Source organism: Thamnophis elegans, chromosome 11 (genome assembly GCF_009769535.1).
Source record: "Thamnophis elegans isolate rThaEle1 chromosome 11, rThaEle1.pri, whole genome shotgun sequence".
NCBI lineage: Eukaryota > Metazoa > Chordata > Lepidosauria > Squamata > Colubridae > Thamnophis > Thamnophis elegans.
The window spans coordinates 39,339,157-39,364,477 of record NC_045551.1 but is presented as its reverse complement, the minus strand read 5'-3'; the positions used below and the strand labels follow the sequence as shown (position 1 = coordinate 39,364,477).

At 41.3% G+C, this 25,321-nt stretch overlaps 1 protein-coding gene across 3 annotated transcripts in view; it reads left to right on the top strand.

The window, feature by feature from the left end:
• The window catches only part of ATP11A (ATPase phospholipid transporting 11A), a 135,542-nt gene that overhangs the window by 91,601 nt on the left and 18,620 nt on the right, over nucleotides 1-25,321 (top strand). For all 3 annotated transcript variants that reach the window (XM_032226209.1, XM_032226211.1, XM_032226210.1), the window contains exons 15-25: nucleotides 873-944; nucleotides 1,242-1,315; nucleotides 2,014-2,117; nucleotides 2,801-2,982; nucleotides 3,681-3,932; nucleotides 8,911-9,085; nucleotides 10,502-10,604; nucleotides 10,832-10,977; nucleotides 18,481-18,540; nucleotides 20,046-20,173; nucleotides 21,419-21,554. In XM_032226209.1, the coding sequence (XP_032082100.1) occupies nucleotides 873-944; nucleotides 1,242-1,315; nucleotides 2,014-2,117; nucleotides 2,801-2,982; nucleotides 3,681-3,932; nucleotides 8,911-9,085; nucleotides 10,502-10,604; nucleotides 10,832-10,977; nucleotides 18,481-18,540; nucleotides 20,046-20,173; nucleotides 21,419-21,554 (1,432 nt within the window). The remainder of the gene's footprint in view (nucleotides 1-872; nucleotides 945-1,241; nucleotides 1,316-2,013; nucleotides 2,118-2,800; nucleotides 2,983-3,680; nucleotides 3,933-8,910; nucleotides 9,086-10,501; nucleotides 10,605-10,831; nucleotides 10,978-18,480; nucleotides 18,541-20,045; nucleotides 20,174-21,418; nucleotides 21,555-25,321) is intronic.

Sequence of the window (25,321 nt, the reverse complement as noted above, 5' to 3'; positions counted from 1 at the left end):
TATTGCAGCCTAGAGAGGCTAGAAAGCACAACAATAAAAATGGTAAAAATCTGTTTTGAGACCTACAGTACTTGAAAGTCAACATCACAACATGAAACTGGTTAAGCTGGTCTATATATGGGAATATCCACATTCACATCTTTTTTAAAGAACTGTTCGCTCCTCACAGATAGATCAAAAAGGGGAAAGATAGAAAATGGAATGTTGGATATTATTATCTCATAAGTGTGTTCCATGGAGTTACATTAGGCTGGTTTACTATATATATGGAAAAGAATATAATTGAGAGCCAGAAATGCAATGTCCAAATGTGATGAAAGTAAAACATTTGAAGAAAGTTGGCATACTGTATACACCATTTAGATACTTCTACTTGCTTCAACCAGTATGAGCAACTTAGTAAACTTGTAACCTTTGAACTCTTTTGAACTCTTTAGAAAAAATAACAAGCCAGAGCATATAATGCTAAGCAACCAGAGATGAAGTTATTCGGCTTCATTTAGCTACTCTCACTGGTAAGGAGGAGCAAACAAAAAATGATAACTACCATGCACTTTTCTTAATAATGCTCTATAGTTCTCACTAATTCCAGCATTTGAATACATCTGATATCTTGGTAAAAGCAAAATAAAAAACCTGATTTGATTACAGATAGGCATTAATAGCTCAGGTAAATTAGCTATTCTCTAATTCTTGAAATAGAAGAAGGGATAAAGGAATCCTTAATCAACTTGAGTAAATGACATTTTTCTGAACTGAAAATTATATTAAAATTATATTAAATTAAAATATATTTTTAATATACATCAAACTGTATTATAAACATGAAATATGGTCATTTTAATCCCTATTATGTATAATTGAATTTTCAGACTTGGTTATACATATTTACGATTGAAAGACAATTTTATGGAAATTTTAAATCGAGAAAATGACATTGAAAGGTAAGTTATTTTTAATATGAAACAAGGGTGATCAATGGAATACTTCCTGTATATGAAAACACTTAATGTCATTATAAAAATAACTTGGCAAAAAATATTCTGCTTGGTTGATTCTTTAAGCTATTTTGGAAAGACTTTGAATTCTGTAAGTGAATTTTGTATCAGAATATGGTGTTTCAGAGAGATATTGTTTTCCCATCACAAGAAATATAAGAGCACGGCATCCCTATTCTTCTAAAATTAAGAATGTATACATGCAAATGTAACTGATTGCAAAATGTTATTTTTTCTCTTCAGATTTGAACTATTAGAAGTTCTTAGTTTTGATTCAGTAAGAAGACGGATGAGTGTGATTGTAAAATCAGCAAAAGGTAGTAAAAAGAAATTTTATAATTTCACATTGAAGAATAAAATTTCACAGTTTATTCTTTCCAGCCCAATAAGATGCTATTAAACAAGCTATAAAAAATTCAAACTCTGCCTACATATCAGAAAATAATTCTCACAGGGGAACAGGACCAAATTTGTTGGGGGAAGGATGTCAAGAGAAAGATCTACTTGGGAAAGCACTATTGTAGATAGATCACATGACTCTGAAGCCAGAAGGAGATGGTTTAGAACGCAGCATTCTAAGCCAATGCACGTGCCTAACTTGTATCTTCCTTATTTTAATATATTATAACTATGTTAAAGAAGGTCTGTTAATATTTTCAGAAATCTGTTTAGACCAGGGGAAGAAAGACACTGTCAAACCCAAATACCAGTACAGAAAATCAACACCATGGGAAAGCTGGAACTATCTTTATTGAGATTGGCTAGAATAATAGAGTCTTACATATGTGATTCTGCTGTATTCCTTCCCTCTGCCCCTTTTTATACTCTCCCTGTTTTATACTCTTGTGAATCCGCCTGAGCTGTTTCTGAATACTATCTTCTTCCTCAGGATTTAAAAAATGTTGTCTAGGTAATCTTGCATATTTTTATTAAGGTCACTTCACTTATTCTTCCCAGATAGATTACTCTATATTTAACAAACGTTTCTCATTTTGTTTTGCTTACATATTTTCAGGCGAAATATTTCTATTTTGCAAAGGAGCAGATTCTTCTATATTTCCTAGAGTTACAGAAGGAAAAATAGAACAGATAAGATCAAGAGTTGAGCGAAATGCCGTGGTAAGATCCAAATTCTGTTAAGTATAACTCATATAGTGTGTCTATCAAACAGAAAGAAATGTAATGTTCCCCAGAGCTACCAGTACTCTGGAACACATTGATGTCCACAGCAAATCAAGAGTCCATCAAAATCATATGGTAATATCATGATGGAAATCCCATCTCTCTATATTTGCATTTTTTCAATCCTTCTGGCTAATAGAAGTATATATATCGTAAATTGTGATATTCTGTTCATGATGACATGAAGCAAATTTTTGTCATGTATCATATTAGTCTTTTCCTGCTCCCAGCATCTACCTGTGCATAGAACCAAAGATTTGAAGGATCTAACCCAATATCTCACATAAGAGTGATGTAATTATATATCATTTGAATATTCTTTCCCGAGATGTGAATGTATCATATGATTGTCACCATTTTTAATCTTATTTTACTTGTGGGATCCTCAGGTATTGCTTTTGAAGATGTCAGTCATACAAGGCCTCAAAGGGTCCATCTTCTTGATGCTACCCTTTTAAATGATATGTTTGTGGTTTTAGCATTACTGTACATGTGAGCAAAACCACAATAGTTTGTTCAACAAATCATGCCTTAGACTTCTATGCAGACTACAACTCATTAGTAAAGCATGCAACCTTTCCAATAAATATTTTTTGTGCTTCTAAAACAATTGTTTTTAGGAGGGCTTACGAACATTGTGTGTTGCATATAAAAAATTCACATACGAAGAATATGAGATTGTGGAAAAACAGCTTCAAGTGGCAAAAATAGCCCTTCAGGATCGGGAAAAAAAACTGGCAGAAGCATATGAACAGATAGAAGATGGGCTTATCTTGCTTGGGGCTACAGCAGTTGAAGACCGGTTGGTGTTCTTCTTTCCATTCAGATCAGACATCCTGTTCTTGATCTTAAATTCAATTGTGGTAGTTAATTTTTTTCCTGGTCCAAGTACCTATGTGATAAAAAGATTCTGACCAGTGGTGGGATTCAGCCAGTTCGCACCACTTCGGGAGAACCAGTTGTTAACTTTCTGAGCAGTTTGGTGAACTGGTTGTTGGAAGAAATCATTAGGGCAGAGCACTGGTTTTTAAATTACTTGAATTCCACCACTGATTCTGACGCTTATAGTTAGATTGGTTAAGCATAGTTTCTCAGCTTGGACAGCACAGGACATTCTAGTTAACTAATTTATTGAGACAAGGTCAAAGGGATTATTTGGGAAATGAAAGCTTTTTCATTTTTAACATAATGAGCTAAGTTACAGTAATCTGCACTGATTGAATGAAGCTTTAAAATGTCACCTGGCTTAGAAAAATGATCGCTTTAGTGGCAAATGTAAAAACAGTTGAAAAACACACTATCATTCTTTGGAGATGAAAATTTTAATTCCTGTATCAAATTCAAATAACGGAACAATTTGTTAATATCATGATAGAAAGTATATTGTTAAAAGGAATTTAAACTGAGGGTTTACCATATAGACATGTAACAAAATGTATAGTAATAGATCCACTATATTTTTAATTCCAAATTTTATTAGTTATTGTTATTGCTTCCTAGATTACAGGAAAAAGCTGCTGATACAATTGATGCTCTGCAGAAGGCTGGCATTAAAGTATGGGTTCTGACAGGAGACAAAATGGAGACTGCTGCAGCAGCCTGCTATGCCTGCAAGCTATTCAGAAGAAATACTCAAATACTTGAATTGACTACAAAGAAAATAGAGGAGCAGAATTTGCATGATGTATTATTTGAATTGAGCAAAACTGTTCTAAAGCACAGTGGCAGCTTAACAAGAGATATCTACTCAGGGTAAGTTGAAAATATTGATGGTGCAGTGGTTAGAGCAGTGGTAGGATTCAAATAATTTAACAACCGGTTCTCTGCCCTAATGACTGGCTGGGTGGATGTGGCCATGGTGGGCATTGTCAGGGGTTGTGACAGGCAGCACTCAGCCTCCTGCACCCCCTGGGAGCAAAAATGGGCCAGTGGGGATGTGCCGCACCCCCCTGCATCCCGGTTTGGGTCTAGTGGGTCTCCCTGCAGCCTCCTGGGAGCAAAAATGGGGGGCATGGGGACTCCTGGGGCCAGCTGGTTTGCCCGAACTGGCCTGAACCATTGAATCCCACCACTGGGTTAGAGTGCAGTATTGCAGGCAAACTCTGCCCATATCCTGGAGCTCAATCCTGATGGCCTTCCAAGGTTGACTCAAACTTTTCTGAGGTCAGTAAAATGAGAACCCAGATTGTTGGGGGCAATATGCTGACATTGTAAACCATTCAAAGAGTCCTGTAAAGCACTAAAGGATGATATCTAAGTCCAACTGCTATTGCTATTGCTAAAATACATGCTCAAAGTTGAAGTTTTGGGGAATAAGATGAACAGATTTTAAAAGCTCTCCTGGTATTCAGAGTAAAAACAGGTGCAGTCTTTAGCAGAAAATAATAAGGTACTGGTAGTTCTTTATCAGTATTTTATGGAGTACTTTTGGGCAATGTTCCCTCTAAGCTGTGTGGCTGCCATGCACATGAGAAGAAAACGCCATGCAGCAGTTTCCAACTGCCGCACAGTGATTTTTGATGCACCGAGTCTCGTGGCAACTCCCAGCCCATTGCCTCTTGCACGGGTTCTCCCTTTTGCATGTCTACTTCTCCCTCTCACAATCCCAGTCCTCTTCTCCCTAAAGGTCAGAGGCTCCCGGGCTCTTCGCGGGGAGCCCTGTCTCTTTTCTTTTGCGGGAGGGCTTATTTGAAGCGTGGGAATGCAGACGGCATATGAAAGGGCGAAGAGGGAGTTCTGCAACCTTGGATGCTGCGGCTGCTGCCTGTTAATTCCCCACCGCCTCTCACCCTCCTTTCCCCATAGTGCGGTCACTTGTCAGTGGATTTTCTCCCCCCTCCCCTGTTGAGGAATGTATGAACCCGTCAGGGCGTGTGACTTTCGTACCTGTCACCAAAGCGAGATCCTAAACTTGCTTTTCAAGAAATAAAAAGTGTTTGAGCACCATCCATTCAGCGGGAGTCCTCCAGATGCATGGGGGCTGCCCCTCACATAGCAGCCATCTGCCGCAGTGAGGAAGAATCAGCCATGTACAGTATTCCCGCTTTGGAGACTAGGTAGGGCTAGCAGAATATGTGTCTATGAAGTTTAAACTTAAAAAGAAAACAATAAAGGAGGGCGTTTGAAAAAAAGTGGGTTGATTTCCTTGAAATAATAGGGTTGTCTGGAGGTTTGGGAGCTGGTGAGGTGAGGTGGAAAGAAAGGATGCCACTGCAAAGAATTAGAATCTGTGGTGTGCCCGCATGAGACATCTCAAGAATGTATAAGCAGGGAAAGATGTGCAGAAGAAAAGTGTGTGTTTTTCTTTGAAAATCCAACTTCCTCTGTAACAATCCTTGGTGCATTTCTTTTAAAGTCACATGGTAGCCGAGCATTATTACATTATAATATATACAACTGTGAAGTTGGTACCAAGACAAATAATAATGTGAACTGAGGTTAGGGAAGGAAACTAATAGAAAGGGCTTATTTTGAAATGTTCACATTAAAAGAGAAAAAAGAATTCATATATTGCCAATATACTGATACAACTGATTGCAATTGCACAGTGAGTACAACAAAATAGTGACAAAAAGGCAGATGCCTGTGATCCCAACCCTCCTTTCCGAAGGGGCGAGGGCCGTGGAACATTGCAAAACTCTTCTTGGTGGCGTCACTCTATGGGGCTCTCACTTTCGCTTGTCCCCCCCCCCCCCAACCTTTCCAAAGTCAAGCTTCATCCGATTCTAACCAATCCCAGTGCCTCTCGCATCTCTCCTTTGCAAGTGTCACCCTGTGCAGAGGGCTGGGATGGGAGCTGGAATCCGATGCCACTGGCGATCTGGGGTTGCTGTAAGCCAGTGTTTTTCAACCACTGTGCCGTGGCACACTAGTGTGCCGTGACATAGTGTAAGGTGTGCCGTGGGAGAATTACTTTATATATAGTCAATATAGGCACAGAGTTAAATTTTTTTAACATTTTCTAATGGTGGTGTGCCTCGTGATTTTTTTCATGAAAAAAGTGTGCCTTTGCACAAAAAAGGTTGAAAAAACACTGCTGTAAGCATGCGTGGGGCTTCGGGGGAGGGGGGTTGCGCAAAGCCTCCTCCCCTAATGCTTCCGGCTCTTCTAAAGAAGGGGGTCAGGGGGGGCTTATGCAGACCCCCTCCCTCCTATTCCCGCATCTCCTTGCAGCCCCCAATGGCCAGTGTCTTAGGACTCCAAATCCCATCGCAGGAATCCCCACCCAGCAGCCAAAAGCCTCTTTCTTGACAGTGCTTGACAGCGTTGTTGGGGCCTGTGGGTGAAAGAGAGCACTTTACTCAGTGGGCTGCGCGCAGGGAGGAATCTCTCCTCTCCTCCCTGCACGCATCCCACTGATTAAAGTGCCTTCTTTTGCCCGCATCAGAGCTCGGGTGGGCGAAAGCACGCACTTTAATCAGTGGGCTGCACGTAGGGAGGAATCTCTCCTCTCCTCCCTGCACGCATCCCACTGATTAAAATGCCTTCTTTTGCCCGCATCAGAGCTCGGGCGGGATGCAGGTGAAGGAAAGGACTTTTCTTTTGCCCGCATCAGAGCTCAGGCGGGCGAAAGCACACACTTTAATCAGTGGGCTGCACGCAGGGAGGAATCTCTCCTCTCCTCCCTGCACGCATCCCACTGATTAAAATGCCTTCTTTTGCCCGCATCAGAGCTCGGGCAGGATGCAGGTGAAGGAAAGGACTTTTCTTTCGCCCGCATCAGAGCTCTGGCGGGCGAAAGCACGCACTTTAATCAGTGGGCTGCGTGGAGGGAGGAATCTCTCCTCTCCTCCCTGCACGCATCCCACTGATTAAAGTGCCTTCTTTTGCCTGCATCAGAGCTCGGGCGGGATGCAGGCGAAGGAAAGGATTTTTCTTTCACCCGCATCAAAGCTCGCCCGCCCGAAAAATCAGGACTTTTTTAAAACTATCCAGGACACGGGACAAATTGTTATAAAGTGTGACTGTCCCGCTGAAATCGGGACGTCTGGTCACCAAAGGCATGCTGTGAGTGCTGTCATTTAGGGAGCTACCCTAGGCAATGGGACTTCTCAGTTGTGGTGTTCCCATTGCAGACTATCCTCCCCTCTGAGATTAGCATAGCTTCATTTTTCTTTGCTTTCTGAAGGTCCTTCAAACCTTGGTTGTGCCATCAGGCCTGGGGACCCCAGAGAAAGGCAAACTAGTGAAGTGGTTCTGTTATTATAAATATCTGTTCACCAATTGCTTTTTTATAATTTTGAACAATAATATGATTATTATTTGTGATTTTTTAAAAAACTTAAGTATATACCACTAAGAGTTGCGTGTCTTATTGGATGGGTGCAGTGGTGAAATTCATTTTTTTAATACAGGTTCTGTGGGTGTGGCTTGGTGGACTTAGTGTGGCTGGGTGGGCGTGACAGGGGAAGGATCCTGCAAAATCTCCATTCCCACCCCACTCTGGGGCCAGTCAGAGGTGGCATTTGCCAGTACTCTGAATTTTTCAAAATTTCCGGTTCTCAGAACTACTCAAAATTTCTGCTACTGGTTCTCTAGAACCTGTCAGAACCTGCTGGATTTCACTCCTGGATAGGCGATATATAAATAAAATAAAATAAAATAAAATAAAAGAATAAAAATATGGTGACATACCTATGTGACACCTTGGGGTGCTGAACTGGTTACCAGCAGACTTCCAGTTACATTCAGAGTTCTGGTTGCTACCTATAAAACTTTAGATGCCCATCGGTCTCACTTATCTCAGACACCTCTACCACCTGAAGTCACTGCCCATCCTGCATGATCAGACAGAGTTGGTGGGCTTAATTGGATCTAGTAGTGTGTCCCCTCCAATGCAGCATCTGTCCTCTAGAGCAGTGCCCACCCCCACCTTTTGGCAGCAGGGATCGGTTCTGTAGAGAGAGGTTTTTCCATAGACAGGAGGGAGTGTAATTTTGCAAGCTCCCATGGATGGGCCTTCACTTGTTTGCATGGTCCAGTTTCTGGCATGCCATGGCCCAGTGGTGGTCCACGGACCAGGGATTGTGAACCCTTGCTCTAGGTCAACAATGTAAAATAGAAGTTGCATATCTGCTATCCCATGGAAATTGATGCTGTCTGATAACATTGGAGAGCATCCTTAAAATGTGAAAACAGCCCATTTTTATATCTATTGATATATGTCATACCTGAAGCAGACTAAGAGATTAATGGAATGACAGCCTAGTGCTGTGATGGCAAACCTATGGCACACGTGCATAGCCAGCCAGCCAGCTGCTCTCTTCTGGGTTCCTATACGCATACGCAAGACTAGTTGGCCAGCGTGCATGTGCATTCTGGAACCTGGAAGAGAGAAGCTGGTCGGTGCACATGAACCCCGGAGCTGTGGCCCGGTGCGCAGGTGCATGATGGAACCCAAAAGAGCAGCTAGCCATCACATGCATGCATGCCGACCAGGTGGTATGGCATGCATGTGTGGCGGCCAGCTGTTCTCTTCCAGGTTCCAGCGCTCCATGCTCCACTGTTGGCACTCTATGCCAAAAAGGTTATCCCTCACTGGCCTAGTGGAAAAAAAGTACTCTTTTTTCCAATCCTTAAAGGGCAAACAAATCTGCTTTGGATTTATTTAAAAAGGAAACAAGACCAGGAACTCTAAATTTGCTTTATTTCAGGATGTCTTTTGGCATGTCTGCTACTGCTTAGTTACATTGCAAATCAGCATTAATTTCTATACTTTTGTCACTTAAAGGCTTTCAGCTGAAATGCAAGATTATGGTTTAATTATTGATGGAGCAGCATTATCATTAATAATGAAACCACGGGAAGATGGCAGCTCTGGTAACTACCGAGAAATCTTCCTTGAAATTTGTAGAAACTGCAGTGCAGTTTTATGCTGTCGCATGGCTCCTTTGCAAAAAGCACAGGTTTGTATTTCCGTCTTTCTCGTTATGCCAATATTGAAATTGTCATATAATACCTTGTGGTAATTATAAAATGTTGAACACTCTCCTTTCAGTAACTGATAATGGATGAAAAAACGAAACACAAAGAGAAAAGAAACCAAAGAAAAATTTATACAGGAAAGCAATTAGTTAACAGTTCATTCAAGACGCACTCCTGTGCAACACTCAATTATGTACATTTTGAGATTTAACATACCCCCCCAAAACAAATTAATTTTAACAAAGGAAAATGATATTTTTTATTTACTAAATTATTTTGCTAAATTCAGAAAAGTGGGCTAATTAGGATTCGGTCTAAATTAATATCAGGTATAAAACTGGAAAAAAGTGAAAAATGTGCAAGAGAGAAAGCAGAACTGAATATATCCGAGAGAAACACCTGTTACATTTGGACCATTGTTTAATATATTCTACTTACTTTCAGTGCTGTGAGAAATGGGTAAATTTGGCTCTGTTGTGTTTGCTTGAATGAGAAAGCTATCTGGAAATATTCACATGGAGAATCTGTGCAGATAACTACTTATTACCGTATATACTCGAGTATAGGCCGACCCGAATATAAGCCGAGGCACCTAATTTTACCACAAAAAGCTGGAAAAGTTATTGACTCGAGTATAAGCCTAGGGTGGGAAATGCAGCAGCTACCCGTAAATTTCAAAAATAAAAATAGATACCAATAATGTTTTTGAATATTTATTTCAAAGAAAAACAGTAAACTAGCGGTGTATTCAATGAAATACTTCACTCACCTCATGATGCTGATGTCCCGCTGTGATGATGATGTCCCGTGCAGCCGCGGGAGCGATGTCCCGCCTCCTATGACACACGGCACAGTGATTCCTATCATTGGATCACTGTACCAGAGGAGGTGGGACATAGCTATGTGGCTGCTTGCCATAACAAGGAGGAGGTGGGACATCGTTGCAGAGCGGCAGGAGGGGGAGGAAGGGGAATCATAAGACAGCCCTGCATTACATTAGAACGTGAGGAGGGGGGATGGTGCGGTGCGCGCTGCGCGGCAAACTGACACAGAGGGAGGGGAAACTCACAGGGGCGCCGGGCCATTCACGAGCCTCACCCAGCGGCATGGCCCCGCCCCTTTTTCTCCTCCATTTCGGGCAAATTTTTCACTGACTCGAGCATAAGCCGAATCGGCTTTTTTCAGCCCAAAAAGTGGGCTGAAAAACTAGGCTTATACTTGAGTATATACAGTATTTACTCCCTGTGATAAATTAAGGGGCGTACTAAGTTTCTTGAGAAAGTAAGATTCCCCAGAATGTGTTCTCTATCTGAAAAGGAATAATCCCTAGCAAATAAACTACTGGACATAACTACAACATATAGAAATAGTAAAGTAATACACTTTTTCCCTTTTAGATTGTAAAATTAATTAAATGGTCAAAAGAACACCCCATCACATTAGCAATTGGTGATGGAGCAAATGATGTCAGTATGATATTAGAAGCACATGTTGGCATAGGTAAGTAGACAGGCTCCATCTGAAGTAAGTAAGCATCTTCATTTCCTTTCACTAAAAATAAAGGTATTGAGTCATAAGTCAAGTTGCGCTGGGTCTGCCCCTCTTAACAGTCTCAAAATTGTAATCAAATGTAAACCCCAGGGAATTTCTGGTATAAATTTCACAACTTGATTTCACAGCCTCGCACATATTTTACTTCACCAGCTCCCACTGTTCTTTCCCCTCAGGCATTATTGGAAAAGAAGGCCGTCAAGCAGCAAGAAACAGTGACTATGCAATAGCCAAATTTAAACATTTGAAAAAAATGTTACTGATTCACGGGCATTTTTATTATGTCAGGATATCTGAACTGGTGCAATACTTCTTTTATAAGGTAAGAGGGCATTTTCTTTACCTTTTAAAAAAGTTTGAGGTGCTCAATAATAGTGTATCTTTTACCGTGGTCTCAGAAGTCAACAGAAGTCACTTCTGCTTGTGTACAATAGCACTGATCTACTTAACACTAGCAGTAGTACACATCCGCAAATTATTGGGAAGGTTTCCTAGCATTCTGGTGCTCTTTGGAGTATCAGTAGCCTCTCTCTCCATATTAACGGAAGGATTTTCTATACACTGTGTGATTTTGGATTCAAGCCATGGCAGCCCTTTTCTGCACTCATACCAAATAATGTAAGCTTCGTTGTTGTTTTTTTACTATTGTTTATCTGATGCAGGCAAAGAGTTTTTGAAAATGCAAAATTGGTTCGTGACCCTCCCCAAGGAGTCTGTTGGACTTTTAACCTTGCAGTCCTTTTGATGCAGTCCCATATTTGGTAGCAGGTGGTGTCCCTCACTGTCATCATCGATTTGCTGGCATAACAATTGTTGTATGGATAGCAAAACAAAACCCCTGCAGTCCTAAAACCACTTATTACTGGAACAATCATTACTCTAATGAATAAAGAAGCAAGTTGTTTGATGGTTGCAATATTTATTAGGTTCCTATTTCAGTCAATGAAGCTGAATAGAAGACAAATGTTTTTACGTCAAGACTGGTTACCTGAATCATAATAACAGCAACGTTAATTGGTATTTTTATACATTTTCAACAACAAAACCATAGCTTTGTAAACTTGTACTTTAAAATGCCAATTTCAGGTATTTTAGATCAGCTTATTCCACAAAGGCTTCAGTATACATGGTATATCTTGGACTTTAACAGCTTTAACGATTTCTTCTAATCGCCTGGACTTTCTTGGGACCTTCCCAAATACATAAGAAGGGACGAAGGCTACTCCCCCCTTCTATATATACTCTTTTATAAGATCTACGCACGCTGCGCAAACTTTTAAATGGTATGGTGAGTGCATGTGATTGTATGTGTGACCTGGATGATCCCACTTTTATTACCCTATGACTCTTGTATTTTATGTGTTTTAATCATTACGTGGGGACTGCTTGAGTGTATAAATGAGTGTGCTTGATTCGGAGGACCTGCCGGGAATTGCGGGGGCTATGGGGGTGGCTGAGGGGGCTAAAGATACGGGAGAGGGTCGGGGTATTGCGGTCGTGACAGGGAGGGCAGATACGGCGGGGACTCTAGGGCAGGCCATTACCGGGGAAGGAGGGTTCGCTACATCACAGAGATCCCTCCTTCCGGCCCTAGGAGTCCCACTCCAAGACCAGATGGTGTAAGTAATCAGGACCCTGGTCTCAGGCTGTTGTCGCTAAATGCCAGGTCTGTTGTACATAAAGCACCTCTCGCCCGGGACTTAATTTTAGACGAGAGGGCAGACCTGGCATGTATTACTGAGACCTGGCTGGGCCCAGAGGGAGGAGTCCCCCTTGTAGAACTGTGCCCAGAAGGATTTCAGGTGCTGCATCAGCCGAGAGCCCAGGGAAGGGGTGGGGGTGTGGCCGTTGTTATCCGGGAGTCGTTAGTTCCTCGTAGGGTCCCTGCTCCGGAGATTGTCGGGTGTGAGTCTTTGCTGTTAAAGTTGGACCTCAAGGGTCAAGTGGGTTTGCTGCTAACGTACCTGCCTCCCAACAGCGTTGCAGCAGCCCTCCCCTCGCTCCTCGAGTCAGTAGCCGAGCTGGCAGTTGAGTTCCCTAGGTTGATGGTCCTGGGGGACTTTAATTTGCCGACGCTCGGTGAAAACTCTGATGGGGCGCAGGAGTTCATGGCTTCCATGACAGCCATGGGCTTGACTCAAGTAATCCGAGGCCCAACCCACTCGGCGGGACACATGCTTGACCTTGTATTTCTCTCGGAGCAGTGGATGTGTGATCTTGGTCTGAGGGGGAGTGACATCATACCCCTGTCGTGGTCAGACCATTGCCTACTGAGGCTCGACTTCCGGAGGCCAAACCCCCACTGTAGGGAGGAGGAACCGACCAGGTGGTTCCGCCCCAGGCGTCTTATGGAGCCAGTAAGGTTCCAGACAGAGCTTGGGGTTATTCCTGATACTTTCACCCACAGTCCGGCAGAGACTCTGGCTGCTGCGTGGCACTCGGCAGCGTCAGAGGCCCTCGACCGGATTGCGCCACTGCGGCCCCTCCGAGGCGGCGGATCCCGGAGACCACCTTGGTTCACCGAGGAGCTCCGGGAGATGAAGCGCCGGAGGAGATGCCTGGAGCACCGCTGGAGGTCCGATAAGTCCGCATCGAACCGAGCAATGGTAACCACCTGCACCAGGGAATATACTAGGGCACTTAGGGCAGCTAAAAGATCACATATAGCCTCCCTGGTTGCGTCCGCTGAGTCCCGCCCAGCTGCCCTGTTTAGGATAACCCGCTCCCTGCTGAACAAAAGGGAGGCGGGGGAACCCTTGCAGGGCAGAGCTGAAGAATATGCCCAATTCTTAGCGGACAAAATTGCTCGGTTTCGGACGGACTTGGACTCCACATCTGCAGTTCCAGCCGAGACTCAGGGGGACCAAGTACAACAGCTCTGGGTTGAGTTTCAGGAGGTTACCCCCGGGGATGTGGACAAGGCCATGAGAGCTGTGAGTTCCTCCACCTGTGCTTTGGATCCGTGTCCCTCATGGCTGGTTTCCAACTGTAGTGAGGTGACACGAGGCTGGATCCAGGCGGTTGTAACCGCCTCCCTTCGGGAGGGGAACTTCCCCGCCGCACTGAAGGCGGCGGTGGTGAGACCCCTCCTGAAGAAGCCATCTCTTGATCCAGCTGTCCTTAATAACTACCGCCCGGTCTCCAACCTCCCCTTCCTGGGGAAGGTTGTTGAGAAGGTGGTGGCCTTCCAGCTCCAACGGTCCTTGGAGGAAGCAGACTACCTAGACCCCTTCCAGTCAGGCTTCAGACCCGGTTACAGCACTGAAACCGCCTTGGTCGCATTGATGGATGATCTCTGGAGAGCCAGAGATGAAGGACATCCCTCCATCCTGGTCCTCCTTGACCTCTCAGCGGCTTTCGATACCATCGACCATGGTATCCTTCTGCGAAGACTGCGGGAGGTGGGAGTGGGAGGCACCGTGTTACGGTGGTTCTCCTCCTACCTCTCGGACAGGTCGCAGTCGGTGTTAGTGGGAGGGCAGAGATCGTCCCCAAGGCCCCTGAAATATGGGGTGCCGCAGGGTTCGGTCTTATCCCCCCTACTATTTAACATTTACATGAAACCGCTGGGAGAGATCATCCGTAGGCACGGGATTAGACACCATCAATATGCGGACGATACTCAATTGTATCTGTCCGCCCCGTGCCAAATCAATGAAGCGGTTGCCGTGATGGACCGGGGGCTCGAAGCCGTCATGGACTGGATGAGGATTAACAAGCTTGTGCTCAACCCAGAAAAGACCGAGTGGCTGTTGTGTTTTCCTCCCAAAAATTCGGCCACTAATCCAACACTCAGGCTGGGGGGTCAAATTCTACACCCCTCAGAGAGGGTTCGCAACTTGGGAGTCCTCCTGGATTCACAGCTGTCATTCGACCATCATATAGCGGCTGTGACCAGGGGGGCATTCGCCCAGGTACGCCTGGTGCGCCAGTTGCGACCCTACCTGAACCGGGAGGCCCTCACAACAGTCACTCGGGCCCTCGTGATTTCTAGGCTGGAATACTGCAATGTGCTCTACATGGGGCTGCCCTTGAAGAGCATCCGGCGACTTCAGCTAGTGCAGAACGCAGCCGCGCGAGTGATTGCGGGTGCACCCCGATTCACCCGCATTACACCTATCCTCCGCGGGCTGCGCTGGCTACCTGTCGATCTCCGGATGCGCTTCAAGGTGCTATTGACCACCCATAAAGCCCTACATGGCAGTGGATCTGGATACTTGAGAGACCGCCTTCTGCCAATTACCTCCCTACGGCCTATAAGATCTCATAGGTTAGGCCTCCTCCGCATCCCATCGGCCAGCCAATGTCGGCTGGCAACCACAAGGAGGAGGGCCTTCTCAGTAGCGGCCCCGACCCTTTGGAACGAGCTCTCCGTAGAGATTCGTACCCTCTCCACCGTCCAGGCCTTCCGCACAGCCTTGAAGAACTGGCTCGCCCGTCAGGCCTGGGGATAAGGACCATTACCCCGCCCGAATGTTGTATGCATGTTGTGTATCATTTTTATTATGTGTTGTTGTCTTAGTACTGTATTGTATTGTATTCCCCTCTCCCTGGTTTCTGTGAGCCGCCCTGAGTCCCCTCAGGGAAAAGGGCGGCCTACAAATAAAATCAATTCAAATTCAATTCAAATTCAAATTCAAATTATATTTTATTCCTACGCAGTCCTTGATATACAGAGCAATGATAATACATTGCTCCAATACCATGCCATTCAGCTATGGCCTCTGAAATGGCTTTATCCCAAAGACAGTAATGGACAAAATAAGATGACTCAAAGGCAAGCTATTACTTTCCCCAAGCTATTATTTTTAAGTTTGTTCATTTGTGTATTCAATTATTTATCAAATTTATATGTCCTTCCATCTCACAGTAAATGACAAAGTTCCACTTCGAATTGAATATCAGTTTTAATATCCATTTGAACCAGCACGGCCAAAGTAGCAATATGTATTCCCATGATTGAGCTGTAAATAGCTCATCTGATCAATATAGTCTACTGTAGCAATTGATGGACAGAAATATATTCGTTTCTATGTTATCCTCCTTCTCCAGACAACAGGGACACATTCTAAGCATTAAGTAATTTATTAGATTCATACTATGTCCTTGTTTCTATATCATTTATCTTCCATTCGCTCTCTCTCTCTCTCCCTCCCTCCCTCCCTCCCTCCCTCTCTCTCTCTCTCTCTCTCGTACACACACACAATCAATTGTTTGGATTCTCCTAATCTTTCTTTTCGTAGCCTTTACCTTGGATAAAGGATTGATACTTTTGTCTTTCTTTTCAAGGGCAAATTGATAGTATCAAGCCCTTTGTAACCATTCAGAACCCAACAAATCTTATTAACTAGATACTGCACTGCATGTTGAAATGTAAAGGGGGTGATATCCTAGATTTGCCTTACTGGCTACATATACTTTAGCACCCATTGTATTTGAGTTTTTGATCCTCTTGCAAACAGACATTTGATGCAGTGGGGTAATCTTTACCCATTTTCTGGAGAAAGAAAGAATATTTTAAAATTTATTTGTCAAATTTAAGTACCATCCATTTCACCCTCAGAATGACTCTGAGCAGTGTACAGTTAAAAGCCTAAAAGCCTAAAAACTATTTAAAAATGCATTACATCAGTAAAAGGAGATAGATAAAAACAAGGATAAATAGAAGTTAGACGTTAAGAGGCAGGACAAGCAGCATCAAGGTACCAACCACACCCAGGGTTGCATGCTGCTCAGTAAGCTCCATGTGAGTTGTCAGAGCAAGATCTTCAAACTCCTTTGAAAGGCCAGGAAAGTGGGAGATGACTCACCTCTAGAGAGGGGATATTCAAGAGGGCCAGGCAGGAAGTAAGGGGGGGAGGGAAGAAAAGAGGGAGGGAAAGATACGTAACCTTTGATGTTTATAATGATTTGATAGTATGGGAATATCTCGAAATGTAGTTGTATTGTTTGTTACAAGTTATGAATGTTGTATTTTCTTTTTACCAATAAAATCTTTAAAAAATTAAAAAAAAAAAAAAAAGAGGGCCAGGCAGGAGCAGAGAAGGCCCTCTTCCTGGATCCTGCCAGTTGAAATTCTCTAACTGACAGACTCTGTAACATAACTTCCCTGCCTGACAGGGTAGGGATGAGTCGGTTCCTCAGAGTCATTTAAAACCTAAATATGAAGATATACTAAGCCTGAAATATTCTGCAAACCACCATTCTCTTTCCTTAGTCCCCAGAAATTCGTTGCAATATACAGACTTTGGAAACAAAAAATAATATTGTTATGTCAGAACTGAGCCCATTAGGTGAAATGTTGGAAGTCTCAAACTTCCTCTCTCATCAACCCACTGGTTCTTCTCCACTTTCTTCCTGCCTTGGTGTAGTTTTTACATATTGTCATTGCTAAGTGCTGGCTCAGGGGCTAAGACGCTGAGCTTGTTGATCAGAAAAGTTGGCAGTTCGGCAGTTCGAATCCCTAGTGCAGAGTAACAGAGTGAGCTCCTGTTACTTGTCCCAGCTTCTGCCAACTTTGCTGTTCGAAAGCATGTAAAAATGCAAGTAGAAAAAGGAACCATATTTGGTGGGAAGGTAATGGTGTTCTGTGCGCTTTTGTCATGCCGGCCACATGACCATAGAGACCATCTTCGGACAGTGCTGGCCCTTTGGCTTTGAAACAGAGATGAGCACCGCCCCCTAGAGTCAGGAAGGACTAGCACATATGTGCAAGGGGAACCTTTACCTTATCTTCCAATAGGATACTATTATCTGATGTCCATTCAATAACTCCAACATAAAAAATGTAAAGGTATTCCACAACCAGTACAACTTATTGTTAAGTAGGAAAAGTTGAAAAGTAAAAGAAGCTGACTAAAATGGAATGCATTCTTTAAATGACTAAAATGGAATGCATTGATCTACTAGCCTGTATGTGACTAGGGAATCATCCCCTTCTACTTTGAGAGCTAGATTAGTTTTTCAATGTACAGACAAAATTAACTTTATTTTTAAAATAGAAAAAAGAGTGCAGTGGTTCACATGATTACGACACTGGGCTGATGATCAGCAGGCTCGTGTTCAAGACCCAGTTGCTGCTATGGGACAAGGTGACCTCCCATCACTCACTCCAGTTCCTGCAGACTCAGCAGTTCAAAAGGGGACAACCATGAGTAGATAGATGGATACCATTTTGGTGGGTAGGGACATGAAAGGAGAGCCCTAAGCAATGATAATGTCACCAGGTAATCTTCTCAGCCCAGAAGCTGACATGACTATAGTATTAAAAGAGAAAAAAGTAATAATTTCCTCTTTAGTTGCATGCAAAACAATTAGAAGTACAGGAGATAAGAGAACTGTGAACAAAAAATTAAGATTCTCAACAGATGTCTTTATGATGGCATTGCTTTATTATTTAGGACATACACTGAGCTTGCACTGTGAAAATATTCATTAGAAACTATCTACCCACCCACCTACTATCTAAGTGACATTCAGCTGACAGTCTGGAGCAAGAAGTGCATCATTATATTTTAATTTGTCACGGCTTGTTTCTTGCAGATATTCATTCTGTCCAGTGTATGAAAATTCTGAGAATACAATGTACTCTGCTTGTACTGGCTTGCAATTGCAATAAATTGAATTAAACACACACACACACACACACACACACACACACACACACACACAAACACACACAACTGAAAAATGTGTTTAAAAGAATATTAATGTAATGTCTTATTAAAAACTAACATTTATAATTGTTTGAACTTAAATATTTGACTGTATTGCTACCACTTTGTTTGTGATCATTTGTGCAATATCTTTTGCTCTTGTCTTCCAGAATGTCTGCTTCATTTTTCCTCAGTTTTTATACCAATTCTTCTGTGGATTTTCACAACAGGTATCTGAGAATATCTTTCATTTTATGAACCAACATAAATTTTGTTTTTATAGTATTTTATTTGTTTTAGTCAGTTTTTCTTCTTCAGTATAGAGTTGACTCTTAGGTTTTTTTTGGGGGGGGGCTTTTGGGATAATTTAGCTTGCATTAATTCTGGATAGCAGTGGATGGACATCAATGGAAACACTAAAATTATCTTTAATGTGAGGTTGGAAGGATTCCACATTTGCCTAAACATAGCATAGCAGACAATCTACTTTTTAATTTTTTTCTACTGAAAAACCAGAAAGGAATATGTAGACATTTGAATCTCCTAAATTGATGAGTATTTATTGATTTTAAGGTGTGAACACATCTTCTAATCTACTCTTTTAGCTATGTTTTTTATTTTTTGATTCCTTGTAATGTACTGTAAGTAGTATAATCTTTAAAGTATGCAAATTTGCAGTGAAGGTCACAGATTCTTAAGCTTATGTACAACTCAAAGATAACAAATCTTCAGCATTTCTTATTTTTGTAAGGAACAAAATTTTGTCAGCAATGCTGCAAGACCATTCATGCTTATTTTTGTCCCCAGTTGTCACAAACCATTGTTTTTGTTACTCTTCTATTTGTGTGAGATATGAAGCAATGATTTTGCAAGTTTTTGTTATCAGGTAGTGATTGCTGCATGAAACACAAAACCAACTTTTCTGTCAGTTAGAACAATTAATAAGTGGAACAGCTTGCTTCCAGAAGTTGTGAATGCCCCAACACTGGAAGTTTTTAAAAAGATGTTGGATAGCCATTTATCTGAAATGGTATAGGGTTTCCTGCTTAGGCAGGGGGTTGGACTAGAAGACTTCCAAGGTCCCTTCCAACTCTGCTATTGTATTGTATTGTATAACTTTATGCCTAAAATAGCCAGAGCTAATCATTTTACAGTTGCATTTGTTTTAATGGATAAATAAATATATTCTTTAGTGATTTCTATTGTAATAGGAATGCTTATCATTAATTGGATTTTGCTGTTTTTATACTTATTTATTGGCAGCCAATTCAGTACAATTTTTTAATCTAATCAAGAGTAGCATACGAATTAGAATTGGCTGAATTGAAGAGTATGATTACAATGATTAATTCTGGTTATAACCAGAGGTGGTATTCAGCAGGTTCTGACCAGTTCTGGAGAACCGATAGCAGAAATTTTGAGTAGTTCGGAGAACCGGTAAATACCACCTCTGACTGGCCCCGCCCCCATCTATTCTCTGCCACCCAAGTCCCAGCTGATTGGGGGGAAATGGGAATTTTGCAGTAACCTTCCCCTGCCATGCCCACCAAGCCACGCTCACAGAACCGGTAGCAAACAATTTTGAATCCCACCACTGGTTATAACATTTATTAGCTAGGATAGTAGTAATATAATATCTGCTAATTGGTGATTTCCAGTTTCTTTTATTTCCCCTTATAATTCCTTTTTTGACAATATTTTACTAACAAAATTAATCTGTTTTTTTTTCCTACAGCCTTTATATGATACTGCGTATCTTACTCTGTATAATATCAGCTTTACTTCACTTCCTATTTTGTTATATAGTTTAATGGAACAACATGTGAGTTCTGAGACACTCAAGAGAAACCCTATACTATACAGGTATATGCTCATTGTTTGAACAGGCAGATGAGGCCAGTTACTTCATATTGTATTTCTGAGGGATAGGCAAGCCTTGAGTGTTGGAGCAAGGGATGTTTATGTCAGTCAAATTTATTGTGTGCATATGTTAAAGATTCCAAGAAGGAAAACAACACAGGAACTTTGTTTAGGATTTATTAATCAGCACACAAAGCTAAAAATTACAGCCCATGTACCCAGTAATAATTATTGTTTATAATTGAAAAACAATTGAGTTCAAATTTGCTTAAACACAAAGCATAGTTGTAGTCTAAGCATTGTCACAATTTCTCAGCTAAACTCTGTTATATAGGATTTATCAATGGAATCACTGATGAATAAATAATTTCAGTAATATACGGTAATTAATATTTACAAAAATCACTTGGGAACAAATATCCAAGGATGCATGGGGTATATAATCTACATCTACTTTAAAAAAAAAAAACCTCACTGAAATGAAACAGTGTTCTGGGGACCTCTAGTGTTGTTTTTTATTACTTGTATGCATGCTTTTGAGTAATTTTGATTTCTGGAGACGGCTTGGACTGGTCCTTGAAGTTTTCTTGGCAAGATTTTGAAAGTGGTTTGTTAGTGCTTTATAGGGCAGTTCACTAGCTTTATGCCTAAGGCAGGACTTGAACTCACAGTCTCCACCTAGTATCTCAACTAAATGGGGAGTCTTCTTATATGAAAGAATTTAAGACAACCTTGTTCATCTTGGTGCCCTGCAGATAGAGTGGTTTTCAATTCCCTTGATCCTCTCTAGAAGGGAATTATAACAGTTGAAGTGAAACACTTCTAGTGAAAATCCTGGTTTAAGGCTCAGCAAGAAGAGATAGAGAGACTGAAATATCAGCATAGAAATCAGAGCTGGGATTAACTTACCTTCCCTACCAGTCCACAAATGTGAGCGCACGTGCCTCATCTGCACGTGCACAGTGCTCACGCATTACGTTGGGGTGGGTGGGTGGAGCCTCCCGCAGCCTCCGCTACTGGTTGTCCGAACCGGAGAGAACCAGCTGAATACCACCTCTGATAGAAATACATGCTGCCTGGGGAATTTCTGGGAAGTGAAGTCACATAACTTAAAACTAGCAAAGTTAAAAAACCTCTGGTCTTCATAAAGTCCATAGAAACATTACAGCATTTCTTTTTATAATAAAAACATTTCTTTTTCTTTATTTCAAATGCTTGAAAAAATGAGTAACGTGTGTTATTATTCAGGGATGTTGCCAAGAATGCTCACCTACGATGGCGTACATTCATTTACTGGACATTCTTGGGAGTTTTTGATGCTGTCGTCTTTTTCTTTGGTGCCTATTTCTTGTTTGACAATTCAACTATGACCAGCAATGGGCAGGTTTGTATCTAAAGTTTTGGAAGCTGTTTTAGAGGAAATAATTAGTTTCTCTTTGGGTACATTTATGCTGGCATGTATACTCTAAAGATTCAGGAATGTCTACAGATTGAATGAAGTATTCCGGGGGGGGGGGATGAACCCCAGGAAGCTAAATACGTTTAAATGTAATTCTAAGTTTCCTAATTCTGCTCCAGTTATTACAATAGGCAATTTTTAAAGTGGGAAGCTGGTAGGGGTGTTAACCTTTGAACTTATGTTGAGTTCAGAGTACAATTTACCTTAAAGCCTTGGGACTATATGTCCTGTAGATTATTTTACTCTGATGTATCCTTCCTCTTCAGAGGTTCAGCTCCAAGCGTACTCAGATCAGACCTATTTATCCAGAACATCATTATAATTCACAGTATTTCCATCATGGCCAGAGTGGCATGGTCCAAAAGAAAAGAGAATATTCCAAAATTCTCTGGAACATTTGATTCTCAGAACAGTAGGCTTTGTACTTTCCTGTTTAGCTCCATAAAGCCCCTGGCAAATGAAACAAAGCAGGTGGCTTCTAGACAGAAATGATGATGATTGAAATAAGGCTCCATCAGTTGATTATATTTGTAAAGAAAATTACCCAGAATTCTATCAAATCCTAAACTGAATTTTAGGTATGGAACCAACAAAAAGCTGTCACCACCTAGTTTTGTCCCTTTGAAGAGAGGAACGAATTCTCTTCATTCACATATACACAGAAAGCCAGGAATCAGATTATCAGTATATGTAATCTTCATTCTTTTAATTATTTAAAGCTAACTCGTCTGTGGGAAAACTAAACATGTTGATTTATATTTTTAAAAGTATCTTAATAGAGAGCTTAGTTAATGGCTAATTTCTATTAAGGGCTAGTAATATTTTTTTAACCAAACAAATTATAGGAGTTAATTGGGGTGCAAGTCACTTGAAACATTTATTCAGTGAAATATACAATTTTAGTTAAGCTATTTTCAATATGTGAAAATATTCCACTTTAAAAATAGATATCATATAATTAAGTAGCTTAATTAATTTGAAAAGAACAAAGGATTTCCATTTAAATAAAATTATATTTGTACTTTTTGTTAAGTACATAATTTAAAATATATTTTAAAGTCCTTCTGCTTTTATTTGCACATTAACATTTTGCAGTTTGTTTTATTTGTGTCTTGCTTTTTTCTTTTCTTCCTCCTTTCCTCTTTCTGTCTTCAGCTAATGACAGTCAACACTCACATGGTAAGACTGCTGTGGTTTTGTCATGTTGTGTGTTTTTCTCTATTGCAATTCAGATATTCCTAGAAAAAAAATCACATTTCCCCCTTTTTTGCCTCCAATATGCTGTGCCAAAATAATAAAAAAAGTTAATTTACTTTTTAAAAACAAAGAATTGTATGGAATTTGTAAAAAAAAATCTTGCTTCTTTTTGTTTACTTTATTTCTGCTCAGCTAATTTTCATGTTGGTATAATTTAATTACATTAGAATATACACACACATACACATATAAATGTGGCTGATTTTCAATTAAGTTAGAGAGTTAGGAAAATAAGGTAGGTAGTTTGGGGGGAATAAACAATTAGTAAAACCACAAGAAACATAAAGTAATAGTGTAGATCATTGATACAGATAAATTAAAACAACTCACAAACTTAAACCATCTACCAGCAACTTTTGATGCTTTAAATATATATTTAAACCACGCTTTATCAGGACTTCTGTTCCAAAGATTATGATCTGTTCTATCATACTTGCTGCATTAACCTGCTCTAATGCTAAAGATCATACCCCAAGGCTATTCTCTACCGTTCCACATTTTCAGGAGTTATAGACAGTTTCTGGAGAAAAAGAATCTTTACATGCAGTCTCACCTGCCAATTTTTTTTCCCCCATGGAGCAAAAATACAAATCTTGTATCTTTTACCATAAGCTGGCTTTCTATTTAAGTTAAGCATTTTCTAAATGTTTGTTGGAGATGTGTATGATTTTAGACCTGCTAGCTTCTTGTAGGAAAATATGACTTTATATGTTGGCTGTGTAATATATATTTTTTTAATTTGAAAGGTAGTTGTATGCCTGTGAGATGAAATTTAAAAAAGTCCAGATAACTTCCACATTGTCTTTGTTCACTGTCAGAGTTTCACTGATTACATGGGTAACCACGTAAATTTATTTAATAGATAGATAGTTTCATTCGATATTAAAGCTTTTGAACATTCTGGACAGGCTCAACAATAATTAAGTGTGTTTCCCCCTGTGTACATAGTTTGTTGTGCTCTTATTACCATAGCTATTTGGAGTTACAGTTGCATCAGAATTCTCATGATACAACTTCTCATGAGAAAGGCTTGCTTGCTTGCTTATTATCTGTTTGTCTGTCTGTCTGTCTGTTTGCAAGCCACCTACTCCCACAGTTCTCTGGGTGCTGAGCCATAGAGCAAAAACAATAAAATAAAACTAATGAAACATTGACATGGGCCAGGACATAGTGGAATAAGATTGTACCTGCTTGTGAAAAGCCAGGGTGGCTACTGCCTAGAACTGGTGGGGCTAGGGGGTAGTTATATAAGGTACAGGGCATTACTGAGAAATTCTGTTGATAGGCCCATGTCCCATGTCCTCTAGAAAAATGGGGGGGCTGCCAAAATGGCACCGCACAATGATGAACCAGGCAGCTAGATTTGATTCTACAAGTTGTTGTTTGATAAATGTGCTAATGTAAAGTTTTTAAGGATATAACTACCAGCACTTTGAATTTGGTCTTGAAGCCAGGTTTTATGCTGCTGGTGTATATTGATAGTATATGCCAAAAAGGTAGTTGCTGCATTGTGTACCAGCTGAAACTTCCAGGTCATCTCCTAAAGCAGCGACATGAAGATTACATTGCAGTAGTCCATCCAACTAACTGTATGAGTCATTGTGACTAAATCATCCTGGTTCAACGAGAATCATAATTGTTCCAAAGGTGCTTTCCAAAGGCAACTGGACCTTCTTTGTTGTTTACCATGAAATTTTTGCTTCTGAAGAAACTTCCTGGATGAGAAGTGAAATGTTTTCAAGGTTCTCTGCTCTAATGACTTCTTCCAATAATCAGTTTACCAAACTGCTTAGAAAGTTAACAACCGGTTCTCCCAAAGTGGTGCGAACTGGCTGAAGATCCCACTGCTCCCAAGTATCCCGGCTGGTCACTGCCACTCCCCACAATGTTCCCTCTAAGCTGTGCGGGTGCGCAGCCACGCATGTGGCAACAAAACACAGTTTCCAACTGCTGCACAGTGATCTTTAGCATGATGGACTTTAGTCTGCAGGCGGCTCGGAGGCTTCTGTCAGCTGGGCTGGGATATTATAGTGCCTGGACACACCCAGAGGAGGGTGGGCCTTTGGCCAACAGAAACGTGGCCGCATAGGGTTACGATTGGGCTCCCTTCGCCAGCGCGTGGCTGATTGACAGGGAGGCTGTTCCCTCCTGGATCAAAGTTAGTGAGGGGGGCACTGGCGGCAGCAGCAGCAGCAACAGCCAACTCTCTGGGACGTGCAGAGCGTGCTTCCATCATGGTTTCTCGGCTAAGCCTTCCTTCCTTCCTTCCTCCCCCTTCCTCCTCTCCCCTCCTTGTTTGTTTCTTTATGTGCCCCAATTGCTAATCTACATCAATTGGTAATTTATTCATAACTTGCTAATATCACTGCAGACTATTGGATAATAAGGGGGAAAGTATAAAGCATATAAAGTAATTCATAGTATAGAAAATGTGG